The sequence below is a fragment of the Coturnix japonica genome, chromosome 12, assembly GCF_001577835.2.
Source record: "Coturnix japonica isolate 7356 chromosome 12, Coturnix japonica 2.1, whole genome shotgun sequence".
Lineage (NCBI taxonomy): Eukaryota > Metazoa > Chordata > Aves > Galliformes > Phasianidae > Coturnix > Coturnix japonica.
In genome coordinates, this window is record NC_029527.1 from 7580134 (window position 1) to 7603533 (window position 23400).

At 49.2% G+C, this 23400-nt stretch overlaps 1 protein-coding gene across 2 annotated transcripts in view; it reads left to right on the plus strand.

Annotated features, from left to right (window-relative positions):
- Positions 1-20663, plus strand: part of PLXNA1 (plexin A1) — a 94375-nt gene extending 73712 nt beyond the window's left edge. The window contains exons 22-31 of one of the 2 annotated variants that reach the window (XM_015874986.1): positions 1618-1684; positions 5308-5454; positions 6037-6196; positions 6691-6872; positions 7328-7424; positions 7864-8054; positions 8946-9115; positions 10747-10959; positions 13151-13301; positions 16575-20663. In XM_015874986.1, coding sequence (XP_015730472.1) covers positions 1618-1684; positions 5308-5454; positions 6037-6196; positions 6691-6872; positions 7328-7424; positions 7864-8054; positions 8946-9115; positions 10747-10959; positions 13151-13301; positions 16575-16670 — 1474 coding nt within the window. In that variant the 3' untranslated portion in view covers positions 16671-20663. The remainder of the gene's footprint in view (positions 1-1617; positions 1685-5307; positions 5455-6036; positions 6197-6690; positions 6873-7327; positions 7425-7863; positions 8055-8945; positions 9116-10746; positions 10960-13150; positions 13302-16574) is intronic. The other variant, XM_015874987.1, reaches the window with a different exon arrangement.
- The last annotated feature ends 2737 nt before the right edge of the window (positions 20664-23400 follow it).

A 23400-nucleotide genomic window follows, 5' to 3' on the forward strand; every position in this document is an offset into this window, starting at 1 on the left:
CAGCCTGAGGCCCTCCATGCCATCCCTTCACATGCTGTGCCCGTACCAGCCTGCAGGAGGGATGCAGCAGCATCCCTTCAGTGGGGATGGCTGCACTGTTGGCGTGTCACCAGAAAGGCGTGAGGATGCTAGAGCATCTTTCAGACATCATCTGATGTTCTTGGCATGGCCAGACTGGACAGAGCCCATTGGGCTTTGTGTGCCTGGCCATGGGGAGATGCCTGGAGCACGTACAGCTGCAAGCTGGTCCCTGGCTGCGTTCCCTTGGCTGGTCTCTTTCTCATTTGTCACATATGTCCCAAAGGAGCCCATGGTTTCTCAGAGCACCTTGAAAGGAATAATGTGCCAGATCGTGTGGTGCAAATGTGCAGCTGGCAAGATTAGGACCATGGGGGGGGCAACCCATTTGTCCCTGACCTGAACTCATCCCTAGGCTCTTCCTCTCTTGCTGTCCCTCCAAAATAGCGGGCTTCACCAAGGCAGGTGGAGCTGTGGGAGGCTTAGGACAGGGATGAGACTCCCTATTAGTCTGCTGCTTGTCCCCAGGTAAAATCTAACCAGACTTTGCTCTTCCTGCAGCCACAGAATTTGAGGCTGCACTTCCTCTGTCCTTGTGATTAGCCGTGCTGTTGGGTGAGAGAATGTACTTACCGCCCAGAGCAACCAGATTACCATTGATCTTACTGGGGAGAGCTGTTATTTATTTATTTTGTTATTGGATAATCCCCCATTGCTGTGGCATCTGGCCCTGTTGTAGATAAAGACGAACATCTGCTGGAGCTCAGGCTGTGGCACTGGAGATGGATGTTCAGGGCAGTCAGTGGAGGAGCTGGGCTGGAGCTGAGGAGGATGTCTGCTGGTAACATCAGCCCATCCTTTCCTTGGCTTTCTCCCTACATCTCTGTCCTTGTCTCTTTTTTCTCCTCTTAATGGATTAATCTTTGCTGATGGGCTCAAGAAAGCTTTCCTCCTTCAGCCTGAGGTATTACCATCCCCTAATGCCTTAAGGAGGGCTCTGCTGTGCCACTGAGGGCAAAAAGGGATAAACCCCATTAACACCAGAGAAAGGCTTGGAGGGGACAGCACAACCCTGAGTCAGCGTGAATAAACTCCAGGAAAGTGGATTTCCTACCCCAGCCATCTGGCCATGGAGAATGGCTCCTGTCCCATCTGCTCTGCATGGCATTGCCTTTGGGCAGCGGGGTCCCTCATGAGCACTCTTGAGATTCAGTTTCCTTCTGGTTTTTGTTTCCTGAACCAACCTGTGTCCATTTCTTTGGTGTAACAGGAATGCAAATCTGTCTGGGAGGTTATTAGTATTGCTTGTGCTTTCAGGAGCATCTGCGTTTATAAGTGGCTGATCTGATGATTAATGGGCAGATAAGCTGAGAAGTATAACCAGAGGGTTTCAGGAGGCTGGCTGGTAATTTTACCTGAAAGGGAGTAAAAGTGACTTTAAAAGTAATGGATGTGTTAAGGTGAATTTTAAGCTTGTGGCAGCTAGACCAGCCTGTGGTGCAGCAATAGGCACATTTACTGTGAGCTGTGTGGTGGTGATGGGTGAAAGACTTTCAGTGTCCTCTCCTGATGGCTTTGCTGTCTCTGCCTTCCCTACAGAACGGAGTCAGTCGCAGAGAAGATGCTGACAAATTGGTTCACATTTCTGCTGTACAAGTTTCTGAAGGTGAGTTTGGGAGGGATTGCTGACCCTCTGTGGGAGCAGAGGTGGGTTCCTACCTCACTGGGCTGGGCAGTGTGTCACCTAGGGCCTGGGCTGATGTGTATCCTCAGTCTGCAGTTCCCTCCTGGAGCGCTGATCACTTCCCAGGCCTTGGTTTCCTTCCCACATTTCTGAGATGTGATTACTGATTCTGGCTTCCCTTCTGGGGAAATAGCCGAGATTGAGAAATGAAATGCAGGCAGGGATTGCTTAATGCATTCTGGTTTTGAGATCTTCATAAAAACAGTGCCTGGAGAAAGGATAAATCTGTAGGAGCCCAATTGAGTCTTGAATTTCTTCCCAGTGATCTCCACTCCTCCCTCCTGTCACAACTCAGGAGGACGAAGCTCCAGGAGCTGGTCCCACTTAGACATGCTCTTGCTCAGAGGATATTTCTGCTGATTCGATCTCATTTTCCTCCGTCTGTCTTTTGAAACCAAGGCTTCTCACAGGGGGCTTGTTTCTCCCAGGCATCTCCACTTTTTCTGTCACTTCCCCTCTAAAAGTTGCTCCTAGGTCCCAATGGGGACAGCAACTTCCCATTGTGCCATCTCATGTGTATACAGGGACAAATGAGGCTGACTGCCTTGCCTGTGTTGGCAAGCACTGTGTCCTGGTCGCGCTTTGGGCTGAAACTGTTGGTCCTGCTGTTAGTCTGTCAGTCACTGAGGTTGTTTCTTGGGATCCTGCCTGGCTCAGTGAGGCTGGGTGGCATGCAGCCGTTTTTGTGGGATTTCATCCCTCATTAAGATAAAGGGAGTTTGAACCATTTCCAGCCAAGAGATGAGAGTGAGCAGGGTCTGTGCAGAACTCAAGTGATCGTCAACGAGAGGTGATTTATAACATCACTTGCATGCACTTGGCTTTTTGCCTCTGTCGAGGGACAGCCTGTATCTATAAACATCTAGCTGTAGCATGTGGCAGAGGTTGCTTTCCAGGGGTGGGACAGGAGAAAAGCAGTGCCATTCACAGGGATATTGCAGACTTCCCCAACCTCCTCACTCTGCTGCTTTGCTCCGTGGTGCCTCCCCTGCCTCTTGTAATGGCAGTGCCATGTTGGGAAGGTGTGGGTAGGACTTTGCAGCCTCCTCCTAAAGGGGGGAGGCAAAGGAGAGGGTCAGATTCCCCCATTTTTGGTGGTCAAATAGGATTGCTATGGATGAGCTTGGAAGTAAACGTGGTTATTCTGCAGTCCAGAGCTCAGCATGCATCTTTCCAACATCCAAGGTGACATCTGGGGGTGCTGCTGGTTTCATGACCATGATCTGATGCCCTTGTCCTGTCCCTGGCTGGGTAAATCTCTGTGGCTGTGTCATAAGGATGTGGTCACCTCCTTCAGAAGCTACTTTGGATTGGTTATTTCCCACCTCTGGACACAGAGATGGGATCAGGACAGTGTATTTTTCTGAAGCCCTTGGCTAAGCCATGGCACTAGCAGAAGGTCACCTCTGGTCTATCTACAGTTGCAGAAGGAGAAAGAAATCTGCTCTAGGTGCACTATTATAGGAGGAATATGCACAGAGGGCTCAGGTAAACCCACTGTTTTACCTAGATCATATCCCTGGGGAAATGGTGGAAGCTTCAGTGCTTGGGTCAATCAGAATGGATGGGAAATAGGCTTAAGGGTGCCCCTACTGTCCTACCTCCATTGAGGGAGACCCATAGGGCCTTTTCTGCCTGTCTCCTGCTGGTGAAGATCACAGGTGGCATCAAAAGCAGGGAGAACCCGTGGAGTAGATGGAGAGGTATCACAGCAGACAGTTTGCCAGCAGGAAAACATATGCCTTGCACCAAACCGCACTAATTGTGCATGTAAATGAGTCAGGCGGATGTGTGCCCAGCTGCCAGAGCTGTGCTCAGCAAACCTGCCTGGAGCGGGCTGGGTGCTTAGCATGGCACTGGGCTGGGACAGGGAATGGGGACAGGACAGACTCCTGCTGCCCAGGGCTGAGGGTAGAGGCAAGATGGCAGTGTTCAGAACCCTTGCTGGAACCCTGAAGTAACATTTATCAGATTCTTAATGAGACACCCTGGGAAAACGGAGAGGGATAATTCAAGACAAACAGTGAAAAATGCACGATATTAGGTGCCTGATGAGCTACATCTAGTTGATACGGCAGTCTGAGAGTTAGCTGGCTCGCCTCAGCCTGCACCCAACACGCTGATGTGTATATGAATGTACCATTCACAGCAGTTTGCTTGGCCTGCAGAGATTATCCCCCAGCCCCTCCTTGTTCTATCCTCCAGACACAGCTGGGCGGTAGTGGTTGCCCGTCACCATGCAGGCTGGCCTGTCCCCATTCCATGGCCCCTCCTGGCTCAGAAAGCCTGCATGCTGCTGGAGAAGTGATTTCCCATCACCAGGATCCCCTCCATCTCTCTGGGGAATCCATATGACCAAGATCTAATCTATGGATCCCCAAAGAGGTTTATTCCTCATCAGCCAGGCTGGTGTGTGAGCACTGGAGGAGGTGATTCCTGGACTCAGCCATTTATTTTCCATCCATGCTGCATTCCTCAGACTGGAAGACTCTCAAGGAGTTTTTATAAGCAATGAAAAGAAGCAATTTCTTGTCTTTCTTCCTTGGCTGGTGGGCTCGTTGTGAGTGCTGGGGGCTTGTGGCTTTGGGGCAGCCCAGCAAGCCGGCTGTTAGCATGTGGCATAGCACCCACCTCGGGTCTCTCACTTCTCCGAGCTGACTTAATGAAGCCAAGTTTGCAAATGAAACATAATTTCAAAGACAGGCGTGTTGTCGGAAGGTCTGGGGATGATGTATGCCTGTTCCTGCTCGTTAGCAGCTGTCTCTTTAATTACCGCAGATGCTAACGAGATGCTAACAGCATATGGTGACAGGGAGAGCAGCCGCACTTTGCACCAAAGTACAATTTATTTGTGAGGCGGCCGGGAGGGAGGGGTGAGAGCTGGTGGGGTAAAATCTGTTGAGATTTCTCCCAGCCCTCCCTGCTGCCATCCTGCCCTATTTTCCCATTCAGGGGTAATGTCTGTGTCTGGAAGGGCACGCTGGGATGCAGTGTAGAGGAGCAGTTTGAGCCTTGCATGGTGAAGTGGTGTCTACTTCCAGCTGTCCTTCAGCTCATGGCTTCAGGCTGGTTGGTCTGTTGTTGTGCCATGGCTCTGGCCTTGGCAGGTACTGAATTGTTGCAGCTTTAACATCCAGCTTCTTTGGGTGAAGCATCCAGTTCCTCTCCTTTTCTCCCACCTTGTGAGATAGATACTGATGTGGCTAGTAGCTAGTGCTGCCTCTGATTGTGGGGGTTTAACAGTAGGGACATATAGGTGGCAAATGGCTTAGCTGTAGGAAATGGTCTCCCAGTCCATTTCGTCAGGTTGGAGACCTCCAGCAAGTTTTTAAGGAGAATGAATTGCTGCAGGATACAAATTGCCTTCGTGTGCCCCACTTCTTGCAGTCTTGGGGAAGGGTTGGATGTGGTTTATAAAGCCACGGATGGAGCTTGATGCCACAGAGGCACAACAGGCTTCTGTCACTGTGGTTCTGAAAGGCAAGGTTGGTGCCTGACACCTTCTCACCTGTCTCTCTTCCTCCCCTCTGTCCCCTGTTCCACAGGAATGTGCTGGGGAGCCACTCTTCATGCTGTACTGTGCCATCAAGCAGCAGATGGAGAAGGGCCCCATTGATGCCATCACAGGGGAGGCTCGCTACTCGCTCAGTGAGGACAAGCTGATCCGGCAGCAGATTGACTACAAAATGCTGGTTAGTGCAAGTGGGATCCTCACTTTGTACTAGTTCTTGCCACGATCCCTAGGCCAGCTATTTAACAGGGTCTTGGTAACACCCTTAGGGCTTTGCAGAGAGTGTTTTTGCTCTTATTACTGTTTCCAGCATCTGTGGGAATCAAAGTTAGAGCCTGGGGATTACCATGGAAGATGGAGAACTACTACTTCTCCCATATGAGCTGTCTGTTTTGTCCAGCTGTGTGTTAAGTGGGTCCTTCTTCTGGCTGAGGCTGTAGCTGGTTCTTCACCACCTCCTTCTCCACCTGAGTGGAGTTGGGAGTGGAATGTACATGTATAGTGTTGAAGCTTTGCTGTCTTTTTTGAATTGGCATGGTTTGCTGGCCTAGGATTCCCACATGGATTTCATATTGCTTATCTGGAAATAACTGGAGGTTTTGGGTTGGAAGGGGAGAGGTGGGAAGAAAAAGGAAGCAGGAATATGCCACAAGGCTGCACCTTCAGGGTGGCCTGGGATTGAGCAGATGTGACTGTAGACAGCTGCAGCCCCGTGCCCTTGGATCTGCCATCCTCACGCTCAGTTCTTTCTGCCCCTCTGCAGACCCTCAACTGTGTGAACCCTGAGAATGAGAATGCGCCAGAGATCCCTGTGAAGGTGCTGAACTGTGACACCATCACACAGGTCAAAGAGAAGATCCTGGATGCCGTCTACAAGAACGTGCCCTATTCCCAGCGTCCCAAAGCTGGAGACATGGACCTTGGTAAGAGAGGGGCTGAGCACTCCCCTTGAAACACCCAAAGGCTGAAAGGCCAAAAAAATATTCAAGGCAAGCAAATGTGAATCTCCTTTAGGACTGAGGACCTGTCAGGGCAGGAGTATTTTTGCTTGTACAGTCCACTTTGGCTAAGATTGCTGTGCTGGTGGCACTGGCTGTGCATGGGAACCTCTGTGGTGAGAATGTGAGTCCTGCCGGTTAAGAGCAAAGGAACTCTCCACGCTCTGGCTTTGGTTTGGGTTGCAGGAATGAGGCTGAGGGACAAGAAGGGTGGAAGTTGTTGGGAACAGTGTTAATAGTCACATTGTTAGAGGAGGAACAGGAGGATGGAGAGGAGAGGAGTGAAATAAATGGTTGCCAGGGCCAAACTGATGCTGCTTTTTATTGAATACTTAGAAACAGCTTTTGCCCAACACCATGTTGACAGTCATCAGTCTGTAGGTTTGAAGGTGATGGCAGGGCTCTTTCGTTTATCCCAGACCTTGCTCCTCTGCTCTGCTTGGCTTTGTCCTCCAAGCTGCCTGCTAACCATGAGCCCTTCTCCCTCACTGGGACAGAGTGGCGGCAGGCAAGTGGGGCAAGGATGATCCTCCAGGATGAAGACATCACAACCAAGATAGAGAATGACTGGAAGAGGCTAAACACCCTGGCCCACTACCAGGTAATGCTGTCCATGGTGGAGAGTGCTGAGCAGTCACTAGCTGCTGAGAGCTCGAATATCTCTTCTCCCTCCTTATCTTGGTCAGGACCTGGGTTTGGCTCCCTAGACCGTGCTGCTCATGTGGGGACATGGCCAGGGGTCTGTGGTCACTTCTCTGTGCAGTCTCTGTGTTTTGGTCCTTCTGTTCAAGGAAGCACTAAATGGTGCATCTTCAGGACTCCTAGAGACTCATCCATGCTCTGACACTGCTTTGCTATTTTCAACTCCAAGCTTTTGGTGCATTTCCACTGTGCTCTGTGGCCCTGAAATGCTGCAGAGGTAGATGTTGTCCCCTGTCCCTGGGGCAGGGTGCAGTGTAGCTTCATCCCTCTGGGGCCGGCTTCTTCCTACTATGGAACTGTTCTTTGACTGCTTATCCCAGTGTCACAGCTTACTCATGCCATCTCTGCCCACAGGTGACAGATGGCTCCTCAGTAGCCCTGGTGCCCAAGCAGAACTCAGCGTACAACATCTCCAACTCCTCAACCTTTACCAAATCCCTCAGCAGATATGGTGAGTGCACAGGGGGATCCAGACCTTGCTCTCTACTTTGTTGGCGAAGAAGGCTGTACCAGGCTGGATTTGTAGACTGAGGCACCAGGACTTGCTGGAATAAGGTCCTCTAAATGCTTGATTCTCCTGTGCTGTAGTGTACTGGTGTCTGGGAGAGAGCAGTTCCCCATGGAGCCATCTCTTTTTGCAGCATGTTGGAGAAGGGAGAAAGGGGAAAAGACAAGTCAGATGGCTGCAGCTAAAGGGTCTCCTCCCTTATATTCCCCTGAAATCTAATTAAAGTAGTCACAGGGGGCACTAAGCACTTAAATAAGCCTAGCTGAGGGTTGGGGCAAATGTGCTTTGTAACACATGCTGAGGTCAGAGCAGAGGATGGGGGTGGAGAACTGGTAGAGAGATGGAGGTCAGTAAGGTATGAATTTCCCTCTGATGCTTGCAGAGAGCATGCTGCGGACAGCCAGCAGCCCCGACAGCCTGCGCTCACGCACCCCCATGATCACCCCAGACCTGGAGAGTGGCACCAAGCTCTGGCACCTAGTAAAAAACCACGACCACATGGACCAGAAGGAGGGTGACCGGGGCAGCAAGATGGTTTCTGAGATCTACCTGACAAGGCTACTCGCCACCAAGGTATGGCACAGGGACACACAGCTGCCACATGGCTTTTGTGATCTGGGTGGGGAGGGATAAGGATTTGGGTTGTCCAGAGGTGCTACTGTTTTTTATTGAACTGCTGCTTCAATACTGGAACTGTTTTCCTGGTCTTTGGATCTGAGCTGAAGGTGACTTTTTGTGTGTCACAACCCTCAGTGTGTGTCCCTTGAGTGAACTTTCCTATTTGCTTTTTACACCCTCTGCCACTTTTACTGTTCCCCGTATCACTGAGCAACAGCTGGACTGCAAAGTAGAGGTTCACTGGAGGAGGCACCACATCCCATTGATTTGGCTTTTGGGGTAAAGCTGTGAAATCAGTGATGTAGGATGGGTAATTCCCTAAGGTGTATGGCATACAGCATACACGTGACAGCAGGGATCCCTTTCCCTCAGCCTGCATAAAACAAGGCCAGTACTGTTTGTCTGGGATCTCTCTAGGGAGGGCCAGGGGCTGTACTGAAGATAATGGCTCAAAATAGCAGAGATTGGGGTCAGCCATGACTCTTGTGATGTGGCTCCCTGCATTGTAGTAATTAAGGTTTGTTCACTGATATTTGTGATCAAGTCTTGGGTACCTTAATGGAACCTAAATAAAGACCACAATATAACTTATATCCACCCCTCTCCCCCCCCACCCCCTTGGTTTTTGCTCTATATCATGTTTTTATGTTTCTAGCATGCCATACAATGCAATGAAGGAGAAATGTGCTTGCTGTCATGTTGGTTTAAACCAACAAAAAACAGTGTGGTTACACAGACAGTACTGTGCTTTTGTTCCAGGTTGTAGGAACAGGAGTGAAATTAATTTAAAGGCCCATCTTTGTGCTGGGCGCTGCTGAATGGCCCTTCTCTCCTTCTCCTCCTCAGGGCACCCTGCAGAAATTCGTGGATGATCTGTTTGAGACTATCTTCAGCACAGCACATCGTGGGAGCGCACTGCCCCTCGCCATCAAATACATGTTTGATTTCCTGGATGAGCAAGCTGATAAGCACCAGATCAATGATTATGATGTCAGGCACACCTGGAAGAGTAACTGGTAATGGAGAGGGGCAGGGGGTCAGGGGCTGGCGATGTCACAGCTAATGATACCTCCTACCCTTCCCACAGGGAGCAGAAATATGCCTCAGGTTGTTCCTGGAAATGTTCCAGCACTAGAGAGGCCCATATCTCTGTGTTTCGGGTGTGGGTAAATCTCTCACATGCCTTCCTGCAGTAGAAACAATTTCAGGAATGCAGTGCTCACACTTGCCCTTGAATCCCTGGTGCCACAGTAACACATTCCCCCTTATGGCTGGAACTTGCTGAGGACAAACACGATCCTGTTCCCATCTCACCTTGAGTGAACGCAGCACGGCCTTCTCTGTCCTCTGGGCTCCTCCAGTGGTGCCAGCCTGCATTCTCATCTCAGTTGTCCTGGAGGTGTTTGCCACACTCCCTTCTGTCACTCAGCTGAGCGTGCCCTAACAGAGTCAGTGTAAAGCCGTGTACACATCCTCCATAACCTCGCCTGCAGAGCCAACCCATCAGCTCTGCTAATCGCTCTCTGAAAAGTGGGGAGGAGCTGCTTATGAGACCTCAGTGAGCACTGTGCTGGGGCCAGGGCTTGAGCACGTTTGCTCCTTCTCTGCAGCCCCCCTCGACATTCTGTGTTTCTGCTGCCTCACTGATTTCATCTCTCTGATCTTGCCGTTGCTGGAGACGGGTACATACGTTCCCGTGCCTGGCATTTGTTAAATGGCAGCCAAATTGCTTTTGTATAGTTCAGTAACTGTTGGCAATTAGCAGGGCAGGAAAAGAAACATTTTTAAATGGAGATGTGAGAGTGCGGAAGTGCTTGGAACTGATTTATAACTCTGCTTTCTATATTAAAAGAAGGAGTGAAACGCAAGGGAGGAAAAAAAGCCCCGCTCTGCAGGGGCTGGGCATGCAGGCTTCTGCATACTAATGCCTGTGCTTATCTCTGGGCACTAATTCAATGTGTGGAGCTAATTTCTTGAGGCCATTCCCTTCACAAATGAAATATGTACATGCACCCGGTACCCTCATTAGGAAAGTCCTGGGGAATGAAGTGTGTTTTGTCTAAGATAAAAGCATTCGCTGGGTGTTGGTGCTGAGGAGTGACAGATCGGAGAGGCATTCTAATGGAGGGAGACACTGAAAGGCTCCTGGGAGAGGAGAGGGGCAAGAGAGTGGGAAATGGAGCGATGGAGAGTGGCACACATGTAAGTATGCAGCAGGCATCCAGTCCCAGTGCCTCCACCGCTGAGAAATGTATCTTTGGCATCTGAGGCTACCTAAATCCTTATCTCATCTTAAATGTGCTAATGAGCCTCAGGAGGAATCTAGCGACCCCCTCCTGAAGCATGAGAGATGTGTGAAATGCCACCAAGTATCTGAGGATTATCGATATGGGAGGAGGGAACCATGCTTTGTGACCCATGGGCTCAGCAAGGGCTATTCCATGTGAGCAGACCCATGAAGAAGCAGCAGCTCTTTGCAGCCTTGCTTTGTCCTTGGAGATGTTGGCAATGCTGGGGGGTTTCTCCATGGAGAGCTGTGGCCATGTTGGGGTGGGCAGGGAACATGGTACTGCACTGAGGCAAAGGCAAATGGATGTTTGCTCAGGGCTCGTTTCATGTGCTGACTCCTGTTTCTTTTTGCCTTCAGTCTACCTCTACGCTTCTGGGTGAACGTGATCAAGAACCCCCAGTTTGTCTTCGACATTCACAAGAACAGTATTACTGATGCCTGCCTCTCCGTGGTGGCTCAGACGTTCATGGACTCCTGCTCAACCTCAGAGCACAAATTAGGAAAAGACTCTCCCTCCAACAAGCTACTGTACGCCAAGGACATCCCCAATTACAAGAGCTGGGTAGAAAGGTGAGTAGGCTCAGTAGCATCTCCTCGCTTCTCCTGGAGGACTTACAGTGCATGTTACGTGGGTGTGGAGGTTTCACACTGAGGGTTTGGTTGTTGAGGGCGCTCTGAAGAGGCATCGTGCTGATGCTGGTGGAGGGTAATGCTCATCCGGGAGGTGCTGCTTTCTTGTGATTGTCTCCAGGAGTGAGTTTGCAATGAATTTGACAGAGCTGTTTTTGTCTTGCTTAAAGGATGCTAAAAGCAACCTCCGCTTTTGGCTTGTCTGATGTTTTCTGTTGTAAAAACTTGGTCAGTGCTAAGAAATTGCTAACATCTCCCTTGATTGCTTTTGAAGAGCAGTGAGAAGTAAGCCATGGACTAGAGAAGTGCCTTTTTGTAACATGACAATACATGCAGGTTTTGCTGAAATGATTGAAAATTGCCATTTCCCGTCTCTCATCCCTCTGTACATCTTGCCTGGGATCATGATGAGCTCGTGCTCCAAGGCAGTGCCTGGGCGAGGAACAGGTCCCTTGCTCCTTCTGACACCCTTCAATCATATTAGCTGATGAGAGACATCCTTCTGTCCCGCTGAATTAATGCTGTGTTAAGTATTCAGGGTTTGAATGTTACTGATTGCAAAGTGATGCTCTTGAGCATAAAGCTTTGTTTAGCTTTATCTTTCTGGGAGAGAAACCTGGGAGATGTTGTACAAAACCCTCCAAATAGAGCTACTGTTAGAATATCACCAGGTGCACAATGGGACTTTAAAAAGCTTAAAAAATACCACATTTCAGGTTTCTGAAGCAACCATTCCCTTGTACTGATAAGCTGAGCTGAAGATCATACTGTGTATTTTGCTAAGGACCCTTTCCATTTCTTGTGTCTTCATTGGGTACTGAATGAGCCAGATGAAAGACATGCAGGCAATAATAAGCATTGTATTTTCTAGTTTGTAAGCCTGAGACTTTGTAGCTCATGTTGTCCTTGGTTGTTTGCTAGTACTCAGTTACGTATTTATGTCACACCGTTGGCATGCCTGGTGCTTTGCAGGCAGGTACAAAGACAAGGTTCTTCCCTTGAGGAAGAGACAGCTTGGATCAGAAGAAAAGATGTCCCTGAAATATGCTGGCTAACATGAGAGATGAGCTGTGTTGTTATAGGAGAGAGTTCTTTGCAGAGGGCTAGAGGGGACTTTGGAGAGGGGTCCCTTAGGAACATCACAAACTTTGCTGCCTTTAAGTGTAAGGTGAATTTCTCTGACCTTGCCATCTCTGTGACAAAAATACTCGGCGCTGTATTATACTCAGACTGCAGAGAAAAGGTATAAAACCATTCCAGAGGGAAACATTGGTCTAGACGTGCTTCATCCCCAGGGAGAGGATGGGAGATGTAACCAATGACAGATGTTCCTGCCACCGCTTACTGCGGAGCAGGAGGGTGCTGGGGTGCGCTGCTTGGGAGCACGGGGTGCAGTCCCACAGGCAGTGAGTGGGGTATGTCTGTTGTTGGATTTTGCTGCAAAATCTGGCAATTCTGGCTTTTTGATACTGTTTCCTGTCATGCTTTGTGTCATGATAAAAGCCAGAACTGCTTCATTTTACCTGGATGTTTAAGGAGTTGCCCAAGTATTTTATCACTAGCTGAGCTGTGTGCTGTGGGACAGAGTGGATCCTCAGCTTCATCTCCTTGAGTGGTCTTGCTGCCATCTGCTCCTATCCAAATGCTCCAGCTGTGTCCCACCTCAGTGTTCAGCTGATGATGCTAATGATGCTAATCACCGTACCAGAAACTTTACTGAGCTGTTCAAGGAGTCACAAGGAGTAAAGCAAATCTGGGAGGGAGTTGTGCTCTGTTTTTCCAGGTGCTGGGAGCAGGCAGGGCTTGTTTGATGCAGATGGGGTTTCTTTCTGGATGGAAGCCCATGGACCTATCCAGTGTGGTTTCCTAAAAGACCTCAGTCTGTTGCTTGTATTTGCAGCTGTGCATGCAAGTCAGGGTCATAAAATGCCTCCTGGTTTTGTTGAAGCAAAATATTCTGGTTTTGTACCACGATTCTGGATGGTACGAGCTGTGTCACCACTGTGAGGAAAGATGCTTCTTGTGCAGCTTCTCCAGAGGTTCTCAGTAAGCATCACGGGGTGGGCTCATCCCCTTCGCTTCCTCAATATTTCTGACTGGCTCTTCCATTTTTCTTGCCTCTCCCTTGCAGGTATTATGCAGACATTGCCAAAATGCCAGCAATTAGTGACCAGGATATGAATGCATACCTGGCCGAGCAGTCACGGTTACACCTCAGCCAGTTCAACAGCATGAGTGCGCTGCATGAGATCTACTCCTACATCACCAAGTACAAGGATGAGGTAAGATGTGGTGATGGGACCTCAAACCTGGGCTGCAGGCTGTGTCTCATAGCTCTCAGTTTTGCGCTATCCCTGTTTTATGAGGTGGGGGTGGGTGGTGCACAGGACTGAGATCAGTGGAGCAGAGGTGAGGCCGTGTATGGAGCCAGGAGCTGGTGGACAGTCCTATCCCTGCTCTGTGCTGACAAGTAGGGTTTAATTCCCATGTTTTCTGCTGGGAACAATGTGGAAAAACACCTATTTTTCTTTTGCTGTACATGTACTTGGTGTGTGAGCATAGCAGAGCTTTGGAGTTGGCACCTCTATTGCAGTGTGCCTACTCTATGTACTATGCCCAGCCCACTGCTGCAGTGATACTGGCACCACACTTACACCAGTGTCGAATAGCTCTGCTGCATGGGGATGTGAGATGATATGGTGACCTCTTCAGCACTTTCTTTGGGAGTATCAGTAAGAATGGTCAAAAAACCTCTCTGTTGTAATTTATACAAATTAACTTCACGAAGTACTGCTCAAATCTGCACCCCGCATCTTTTTATTAAAGCAATAAAGTATGTGACTACAGTAAAGCACAGATCTATACATATAACATGATAATATCGCTTTTCTTCTCCCAATAAAACAGACTGATGGCTGCATGAACAGTGGCTTATTTAGGTGACAGTATGCTGGCACTTTTTGCACAGGGAGGATGGGCCCCATCACTGCAGTAACAGATGAAACCCTGGTGCTTGGGAAGGGGCAGTGTGATGGTCACTGTAAAAATGCTGGTGGGATCCCTGTGCCATTCCCCAGCTGCAATGGGATGTCGTATCTGGGGTGTTTGCACTTCTGTGTGATGAGTTGGCCATGAAAAGTCCTGGAATGTTTTGCAGCTCATACAGCAGCTCTGTGGTTACCATGAGAGTGGCAGAGGTATGGTTCAGAGGATCCAGATCAGTCAGCATCCCTCAGTGACTATCAGGTGCTCACTTCCTCCAGGGTAAAAGTCCCCAGCCCTTAAACAAAACTTGGATGAGAGTAAGGAAGGGGCTGTATAGCACTGATGAGCTGCTCTTGGTGGGCACGGGTTTTCATCTTGTCAGCTAGCTGCAGCCTGACATCTGTTGAGTGTCTTGCTCTCCAAGCATTGCAAGTGTGTTCACAGCTCTCAGGAACTTCTTTTATTATTTGTAATGGAATTAATAAATCGCAGCTGTTCTCTTTGTTTGTTTTCATTCATTAAGCACAATTATAAGCAGCCCGACTGCACCCTCTTTGATGCGAAATGGGAGAGAATAATTTTTCCTGTTGTTCAGTGCAATAATAAGCTGTCATTGGCTGTGAATGAAGATCATAATTAATTTTCATGTGGATACTTGCATCTTGGTAATCAGTGGTCCTGGCTCCTTACAGCAGGTGATAAACCTGTGTCTCAGCACTGATTTCCTTTTCATAGAATCATTTGTGTTGGAAGTTACCTGAAAAGATCATCTAGTCCAACTCTCTTTTATTGTAATAGTTGATGTAAGAATGGGATAAAAGAGGACTGGGTAAGTCCAGGGGCAGGTTGTGAATTTTCTTACACCTCAGCATCACATAGTATGCAGCTGGCTCAATGGGAGAGGCAGAAATAGTGGGAATAGACTCTTACTGAGCTTCTCAGACCAGTCTCCCCTTATTCCAGCTCAGCCACTGCTAAGACACGTGGGGCTTTGATTTCAGCAAGAGTGTGGCTGTAGGTATTTCATTTTGCCCGCAGCATGTAGCAGCACCCAGCTGCTCTGCACCTTGCAGTGGTGCCTCTACTTCCCCCAGGCACTGGTCATCCCTTCCAGCCCCAGTCCTGTCCCAGAACACCTCGCAGGGCTCGCAGCCTGCCCATGCCAAGTGCTGCTGCATCTCCTCACAACTCTACCAGCCCGCAGGCGCTGCAGCAGTGCTTAATCAAAGGAAGCTGATTCCCCATTAAGAAGTTACCTGTAGGGCTCCTGATGGATTTTGCCTGCCTCCTAGTAAGTCTATTAATTATACAACAGTTTGTTTCCAATTATGCAGCCAATGAAATGGTTAATCACGTCCCCTTTGACGGATGCCTTGATATTTAATTGCAAAAAAAATTTGCTCTCTCAACTGGCTCACCCGAGGAGATGAGATTCTGTCAGGTTTGTTTTATTTATTTATTTTTAAGTCAGCTTTTCTGCTCTGCTGGTACAGTGTTAGTGAGATGAGACCTGTGCCTATGGAGGGGGCAGGTGCCCCTCAGCATTATGCTTTGTTACTCCCTTCTTTCTGCTCTGAGCCCTTTCCACCAACACTCCCCAGACCTGCAGGCATGGAAGTCTTATGGGACAAGGGGACTGTCACACATCACCCTATGATCTCTCATTCCCACAGGAGATTGGTTAGAGGAAGGGGGTTTTGGTGGAGGAAAGCTGTCTTCTTGATAGAATGAGAAGTGATGACCTTAAGTTTCCCCAGGGGAGGTTCAGGTTGGATGCTAGGGAATATTTCTTCTCAGAAAGAGTGGTGATACACTGGTGCACAGGGAGCGGTGGAGTTGCTGTCCCTGTCCCTGTTCAAGTGCCATGGAGATGTGGCACTGAGGGACATAGTTATGGGCAATAATGAGTGTGGGTTGACAGTTGGGCTAGATTGAGATTGGTGTCAATAGGTTGATGGTTGGACTCTTAAAATGTTGGAGATAGGTTGACAGCTGGACTTACCTTAGTGGTCTTTTCCAACTGTAATGATTCTGTGATCCTGGTATGACAAGCATGCCTCTTCCAAGGACCCCATGTCCATCCCATTTCCTAGGATGGCTGTCAACCTTAGGGAGAGCTGAACAAGATTTTGTTCCTAGTGGCAACCACAGCTTTGTGGGTTTGGCATATCTCTTTTGGTTTGTGGAACCACTTAATGGCTTGATTGTGGTCTCTGAAGGGCAACCAGTGCTTCTCTGGGACTTGGTAGATTCTCTGGGGTCATGGATGTAGTTTGAAGCAGTTACTGCCTTTTGGATTTGCCCTGCATTGGATGCTAGGTGTAGAATCTTCATTTCTACTCATTGTGTTGGCTTCTTGCTGGCTGCAGCCGCACATCCCTGGTGTTACCGCAGCCTGTGTGGTGCCCTACCTGCCGAGTGACAGCTGGGGGCAGCGTCCTGCATTTCTCACCTCCTCCATTAGACAATGGGAACCAACCCATGATGCCTCTCATGGGACCCCATGTCTGTGTGTCGGGATGGGCTGCAAGGGCCAATTCTCAGCCTATCTTCTCCCCTCTCTCCCACAGATTTTAGCCGCGTTAGAGAAGGACGAGCAGGCCAGGAGGCAGCGGCTGAGAAGTAAGCTGGAGCAGGCAATTGACACAATGGCCTTAAGCAGCTGAAGAGGCGGCAGATCGGTGCCAGCTTCCCGAGCAGCAGCGCGGCGAAAGGAGGCAGGCAGGACACTTCGGGGCTGGGGGCTGGATGCGCCCGCAGGCGCCTCCGTGCACTTCCCACAAATGAACAACAAGGAAAACCTCGCGTGCGAGCGGAAAACAAAATCCCGACAACAGCAGCAACACGGATAAACCCCTCTACGCACACCCCGATGCAATTGGGACACGGCAGAGACCTTGCAAAGGGGCCATGCGGGACGGTGGAGGAGGGAGAGCCGCGTGCCCCATGGACCTGCTGGGACCCTCGTGGGCTGAACAGAGCCCCCTGAGCCAACAGGGAAGGAGGGTCAGGACTGTGGGGCTTTTTAGGGCGGCATTTGGATGTTGTTGTTACGTTGGTGGAGGGAGGGGGGTGGGCTCCTGTTTGTACTGTACTTGACTTGCTCTCCCCTCCTTGCCCCCCCGGCTGTCTGCCCCATTTCCTCCTCCCTCTGTTTCTTTTTCTGTCTCTTTTCCCCCCTTCTCTCTCTCTCTGGCCTTCTGCCACTAGTGTTAACTGCTATATTTGCACAATTTACACGAGACAAAATTTTTAATTTAAAGAAAAAAAAAAACATAAATAAAAAAGTATAACGAAGAATGGGAGGGGAAAAAAAAAGAAAAAAACAAGAGGATTCTAAATTTTACAACTAACTGATGTAAAACTGGTTTTAAAAAGTCAAGCTAAAGGACCGATGCTGGGGAGATTTGGTGGTGGGGGGCAGCAGGGGTGGGCAGGAAAGGGAGAAATCCCTGAGCTTTGATATTTCTTCAAATACGTCCTGTGCCATGTTTTATTTGAATGTCGTTTAGTGCAAAAAAAAAAAAGAAAAAAGAAAAAAAAGAAAAAGAAAAAAAAAACCAAGAAAAAAAGATCAAAAGAACAAAAAAAATAACAAACCAACAGTGGGAGTTTTTGTTTAGCTGAGTAGATGCTCTTATTTAAATGCTGCTTGAGTGGTTCTGGAGGCTGTGAGTTGGCTGAGGGAGGTCAGAGAGGAGGGTCAGTATTTCCTTCCCTGGGGAATGGCTTGGGGATGCGTTTATTGCTCATCCTTGCAGAGTAGAGGATGGCGATGGTAGGGAGGACCTGGAGAGCCAGCCTGGTACTTTGGCTTTTTCCCATTGCCTTCCTGCTGGCCACCCACAGCACCAGTCAGTTGGTTTCAAGTTCGGCTCCTTGGCGGGAGAAGGCAGGGACAGGACTGACGTTATGACTGCATGGTTAAAAACTTTTCCTTTTGCTGTTTTATTTTTGTTAAGGGGGGGTGGGGGGGTGGGAAGGGGTTAGGATTCCTGCCATTTTTTTGTGCTGACACAGGGATCCCAGGGTTGGATCATTACCTTTTCCCCCTTGCTTCGTGCTATGCTTCTGGCTGGAGCTGGGCACCAGCCCGTGGAGGGACTGAACTGGGACTGTCCTCTGCTCCCCTGCCCCGGGCAGCCCAGGCTTGTGCAGGGATTCCCACTCCACATCTACCTTCCTCTCTCTCTCTCTTTTCCTTCTTTCTCCCCCTTTCTCTCCTTGCTGTCACCCCATCTCCCCTCCACTCCATCCGCCCTTCCCATGGGTTTGCGTCAGCTGGCATTTCACGGGGTGACCCCCTTCCAAACATCAGATCTGCACGGTTTTCTACTTTCCTGAACAAAAAAAAAAACAAAACAAAAAAGGTGCCGAATGCTGCCCGGAGTTGGAGCAGGTGACCAAAACTTGCCTAAAAACCGAGCAAATACATTTCCTGTTCTGTCCCAAGAGCTCCTGCTGCTCCCTGGGCTGGGCAGAGGGGATCGTGCTCTGCCACAAGTGGTGACAGCAGAAGTCCAAGTGGGCAGGAACCCCCTGTTTTCTGCCCATTCCCATAAACTGCAAGTTGGGGAGGGTGGGAGTGGGGGGGGGAGAGGGAGAAATAATGAAGTTTTTAATTAAAAAACAAAAAAATAAAAGTGTGTATATATATATATGTGGTTACAATCTAATTCTCGTGCCCCAGTGGGGTGCTGTATAGTTAACCGAAGGAGAATCAAACCGATATAAATATGAAATAAATTTACACAGCCAGCTTAAAAAGGAAAAAGGATACCAAATGGTCTGGAAGAAATTTCCAAGCATTTCTCACCATGCAGAACAATCGTTTCAAGCCTGCCCATCTCTCATTATAATGTGATTTGGTTTGGTTTTGTTTTAATAAGGAGGGGAAGGAGAAAGAAAAACCCAACCACCACCACAGAAAGTGCTCTAAAAAGAAGTGATAATTGTTTCCCAAACCTGGGAACCCCCAAGCTGATATCTGAGAGCTGTGGGCTGTTGCATGACGTGCTAGATTTTAGTCTGAGTTGATCTTTTTAAGAAACAGGAGAAAAAAAGAAAAAAAAAAAAGCATAAAAAAACTGCAAGCGTTGAATCCTCGAGGTTTGTTTCGACCTTTTATCTGTTCTTTTTTATGTCATTTTTAATTTGAAATTAATTTGTCGCTTTCTCGTCCAGAAGAAAGAAAAAAAGAAAAGAGAGAGAGACTTCAGTGGTTGACATTTCCAGTGTGATACTTGGAGAGCCTTAAAGGACAGCTGTGTGCCAGGAGCTGCGGTGGGACAGAACTATTGTGGGGGTCCCCAAATGGCACAGCTCATGGGGCCAGCATGGTGGGAGCTCCAGCAGTGCCACAGTTGGGTTTGGTGCAGGTGTGTGAGTTCTGACCACCCCCTGTGATCCTGTGGTCCCAATGCAGCGGTAAGAGCATCTGGGGAATGTTTGGTGGCTGTTGGTGGAGCTGAGCACGTGGCATTTTGGTGATGGTTTGGAGCTGGTGGGACTCTCACTGTTGCTGGTCGGAGAGGATGGAGGTTTTAGTCTGAGCCTTCTCCTGAAATTGTCCGGATGTGCTGGTGAGAGCAGAGGCTCACTGGGCTGCTGCAGTGCTGTGGGCACATCCTTGGCTATACTGGGTAGCCGTGTTGGATGGCTCTCATGGTCCTGGGGTGGTCAGCAGGGAAGTCTCTATGGGGCTGTGCTAGGCAGGGTAGTAGTGCCACAGCATTGCTGGGCTCTCAGGGCTCCTCTTGGTACCTCTTGGCTTCCTCTGCCTCAACTGCCAGGCTCTTCTCACCCTGTCCTGTGTCCCCCATCCCATGCAATGAGGAGAGTCCACAGTGTGGTCCTGGGGACGGGCTGATGTCTTCCTCCTGAGGGGGCTTTGGGGCTTTGCTCCACCCAAGGACCCCTCTAGGGTCTCCTTGCCGCTGGTCCCGGGTGCCTCCATGGTAGATGGTTGTGTCTGGGGAACGTGTTGCAGCGCAGCCTGCAGCCCCTGCTGCTCCTTGGTGCTACCTTTGCCTTTCGCCTGATGCCCAGCGTCCTTAATCCTCCTGGGGGAGAGGCTGGGAGGCATCACGGGATGTCCCATATCAGTGACACTACACATGCTCCCATCTCACGTTTTGGGGATGGAGCATGGAGGAGGCCAAACCCCACCAGCTGCCAGCAGGCTCCTGCCTGCCCCTGCTGCTCACATTGCCTTTTCAGTGGGAGGTTCCCAAAAAAACACAGCCTGGCCTGGTGGTATCCCCAGGTCCCTTGTCCCCATCCTGTGCCCTCAGGGTGGAGAGTAGGGGGGGTGACTCCTGGACTCATCCAGCCCCAAAGCGCACAATGAGCTGTCCTTTAAGAAAGCCGGGGTGGGAACTACTGCAAAGCTGGTGAAAGGCAGAGAATTGTAATAGTTTTTAAAACTTCAAATGGGGGAAGAAAATAAGTAAATGAACAAATAAATAAATGAGAATCCAGAGTCCTTGATTAACTTTCTGTGATGATTGTTTCAGACTTGAAGCAACAGGCCGGCTTGGCTGGCCGCACACCCTTCTTTGATCGTGTAAATATCCTGCTATTTCCTATTTTAATGTTCTTCAGATTTAGTACTTGTAAATAAACACATGCATCAAGGAGAAATTAAACATTTTTGCTAATGCTGGTGTCTGGCCTGTGTCTGTGGGCGGCGTGGGCCGTGAGGTGGAGACTTCTCTGCTAAATGGGCACCTTGTGGTTAATTAATTGGTATAAACCCTTTCATTTCACTTGTCAGAGGATGGGAGCGTGCCCTGCAGACCCTGCTTACTTCCAAATGGTGGTGTGGGGTGGGCAGGATCATAATACAAAGTCCCCATGGTGATTGTGTGTGGTGACACTGGGTGGCTATGGTGGGCACTGGGGATGTTGGCAGGCAGGAGCATGTTGGTGTGTTGGATCTGGCCAGTGTGAGGACCAAAATCACAGCAACTACTGTATTTTTCCTGTTGACTTGGTCTCTTCTCCTGGGACTGACCTCTGGAGCAATTTGGTTTGTTACAGATCACAGGTGCATCTTTTGTCTGCATTTACCATGTATATATATTACATTTCTTTGTGATTTTCCTACTCTTCAGCACTGAGACCATCAGCAGCAAGAGCTGGACTTCTATAATGATTGGTATGTATTTTTATCTCCTCATCTTCAAGTCATAGAATCATTAAGGCTGAGAAGACTGCCATGCTCATCTAGTCCAACCAATCCATGCCTGTGACTGCTCTTGACCACGTCCTTTACTGCAGTATCTACCTCCAGGAACGGTGACTCCACCAGCTCCCTGGGCAGCTTGTGCCAGTGCCTGACCACTCTGAGAAGAGATTTTTCCTAATATCCAACCTGAACCTTCGTCTCCCCAGATTCTGTGTCGGTGCCATAGTCGGGGGGGACCCCGGGAGCTCTTGGAAGCTGAGCACTGGGCATTTGGACACAGCACTGTGTGCAGGAACCAGGTTTAAGCATCATTTCCTGAAAGGTTTCCCTCCAACTTGTAGAATGAACAATCTGAGGTCAAGTTTGGCAGCTCAGTGAGCAGTTTCTGTGGCGTTGGGTGCTTCTTTGTGCTTTTCTTCCTCCTTCTCAATATTTATTGTTTCAGTTGGGGAAGGAAAAAAAAAAAAAATCTAAGAAAACTATTGGTTGGCAAAATAAGTGAGTATCTAATATTTCACAATGGCCAGAATGTTCTTCAGTACCAATTACCTCCTTTTGTCAAGGAACAAGAGTTTCTGGCTTGAAGCCAGCGTGTCCAAGTCCGACGACAGCTCCGAATGCCTTTGTTTGCTGCATGAGTTCTAGTGCCGAGCTAAGCAGAAAAAGATTACTGGGGTCTACAAATGATTGTGTAATCCACAAGTGCACTTTATTTGATGAAATGATGAAATGGGAACCTCCCAGCAGTAACACGCAGCCCCGCCACCAGAGACAGCGGTAATCAGTCAAAGCTGTGTAGTCCGCTTACCTTCATTCACTGCATTTGGGAACCCCAAATTTGTGGCTGCCTCTGTGGGGATCCTATGATGCCACCTGATCATAGAATCACCAAGGTTGGAAAAGACCCAAAGGATCACCCAGTCCACCCATCAGCAATAGTTCTCACTAAACCACGTCCCTCAACACAACGTCCAAACGTTCCTTGATGCTCCAGGTAAGCAGCACAACCTCAGCACCTGGTGGTTGGGACACTGAAAAACCTTATATGTGATCTGAAGGTCTTGGCTCGGGCTTTCTGCACCAGTCCATTGCTGTGGTCTTGCACTTTCCTTTTGGACTTCGTTGCACTGTCTAGGGAATCTCCTGCTTTTGGGTGTGTTCCTTCATTTCTCTAACAAGGGTGGTGAATGCCAAGATGTGCAAAGGGAAGTGCTGCTCCTGCAGAAAGCGCCATGCATCACTGCATATAATGCATATAATGCAGGATCAATTAAAACCCAGCTAGAGCATTAGCATGGGATGTGGGTGGGAGGCCATGTGCTGGGCTCAGACCTTACAGGGGAAAGGTGAGAGCAGTACCACATGCCCCTGCAAGGAGAAGGATGCAACGGGGAGCTTCTTCCCACTCAGAGGTGATGATTAAGGTTGTTTTTTTTTCTGAGCTCCTAAGGGAAAAAAGAATAAAATCCATACATTGTGAAGGCAGAGAGGGCTGAGCAGAGCAACACGTCCCACCTCACTCAGCCCAGACTAATGAAAATCACAGCCACGCTGGGAAGTGATTGGTTTATGTTTGTTCTTCGCTTTAAATGTAGCGGTAAAAAGCCCACAGTTTGGGGCTGAGATTGGAGGTGAGATCATTAGGAAGTGGCAGGCAATGGCTGATACACGTTAATGTGCCACGAGCAGCCTGAGCTTCCCTGGCTTTATTTATTTATTTATTTATTTAACTAAGGCAAATTATTGCTTCTGGAAAATGACTGCCTCCCCTGGTGGAAACAGAGCAGAAGGAGGGGGAGAATTGATTTTTCTTGAGTTTCCTAATGCCAGACTGACAGCTCCAGAGATGTGAGAGAGCCATGGAGGGGGGAGGGAGGCCAACAGGGTGACCCACTCTTGGGTGCTGTTGGCTGCCTCTTTTTGGAGGCTGCCTGCATTTGGGGGCTGTCCCTTTAGAGGGGCTGGAGATGTGACCAGAGATCTCGGCCATGTCTGTCAAGAGCAATTTATTTAAGTCAGATGAGAAATGTGGCTGCTGATATCTCCCCTCCCCACCGGCCTCAGTGGCTCAGGTGACCACTATATGCCTGGCATGGGTTGCAAACACGGCCAGCCCAAAGTGCCAGGGGAGCCCCACTCCTCTGGGCTTTGAAGGCTGTGGCTGCATGACAGCCTGACTTCACACATCCAATTTCCCGGTGTCTTTC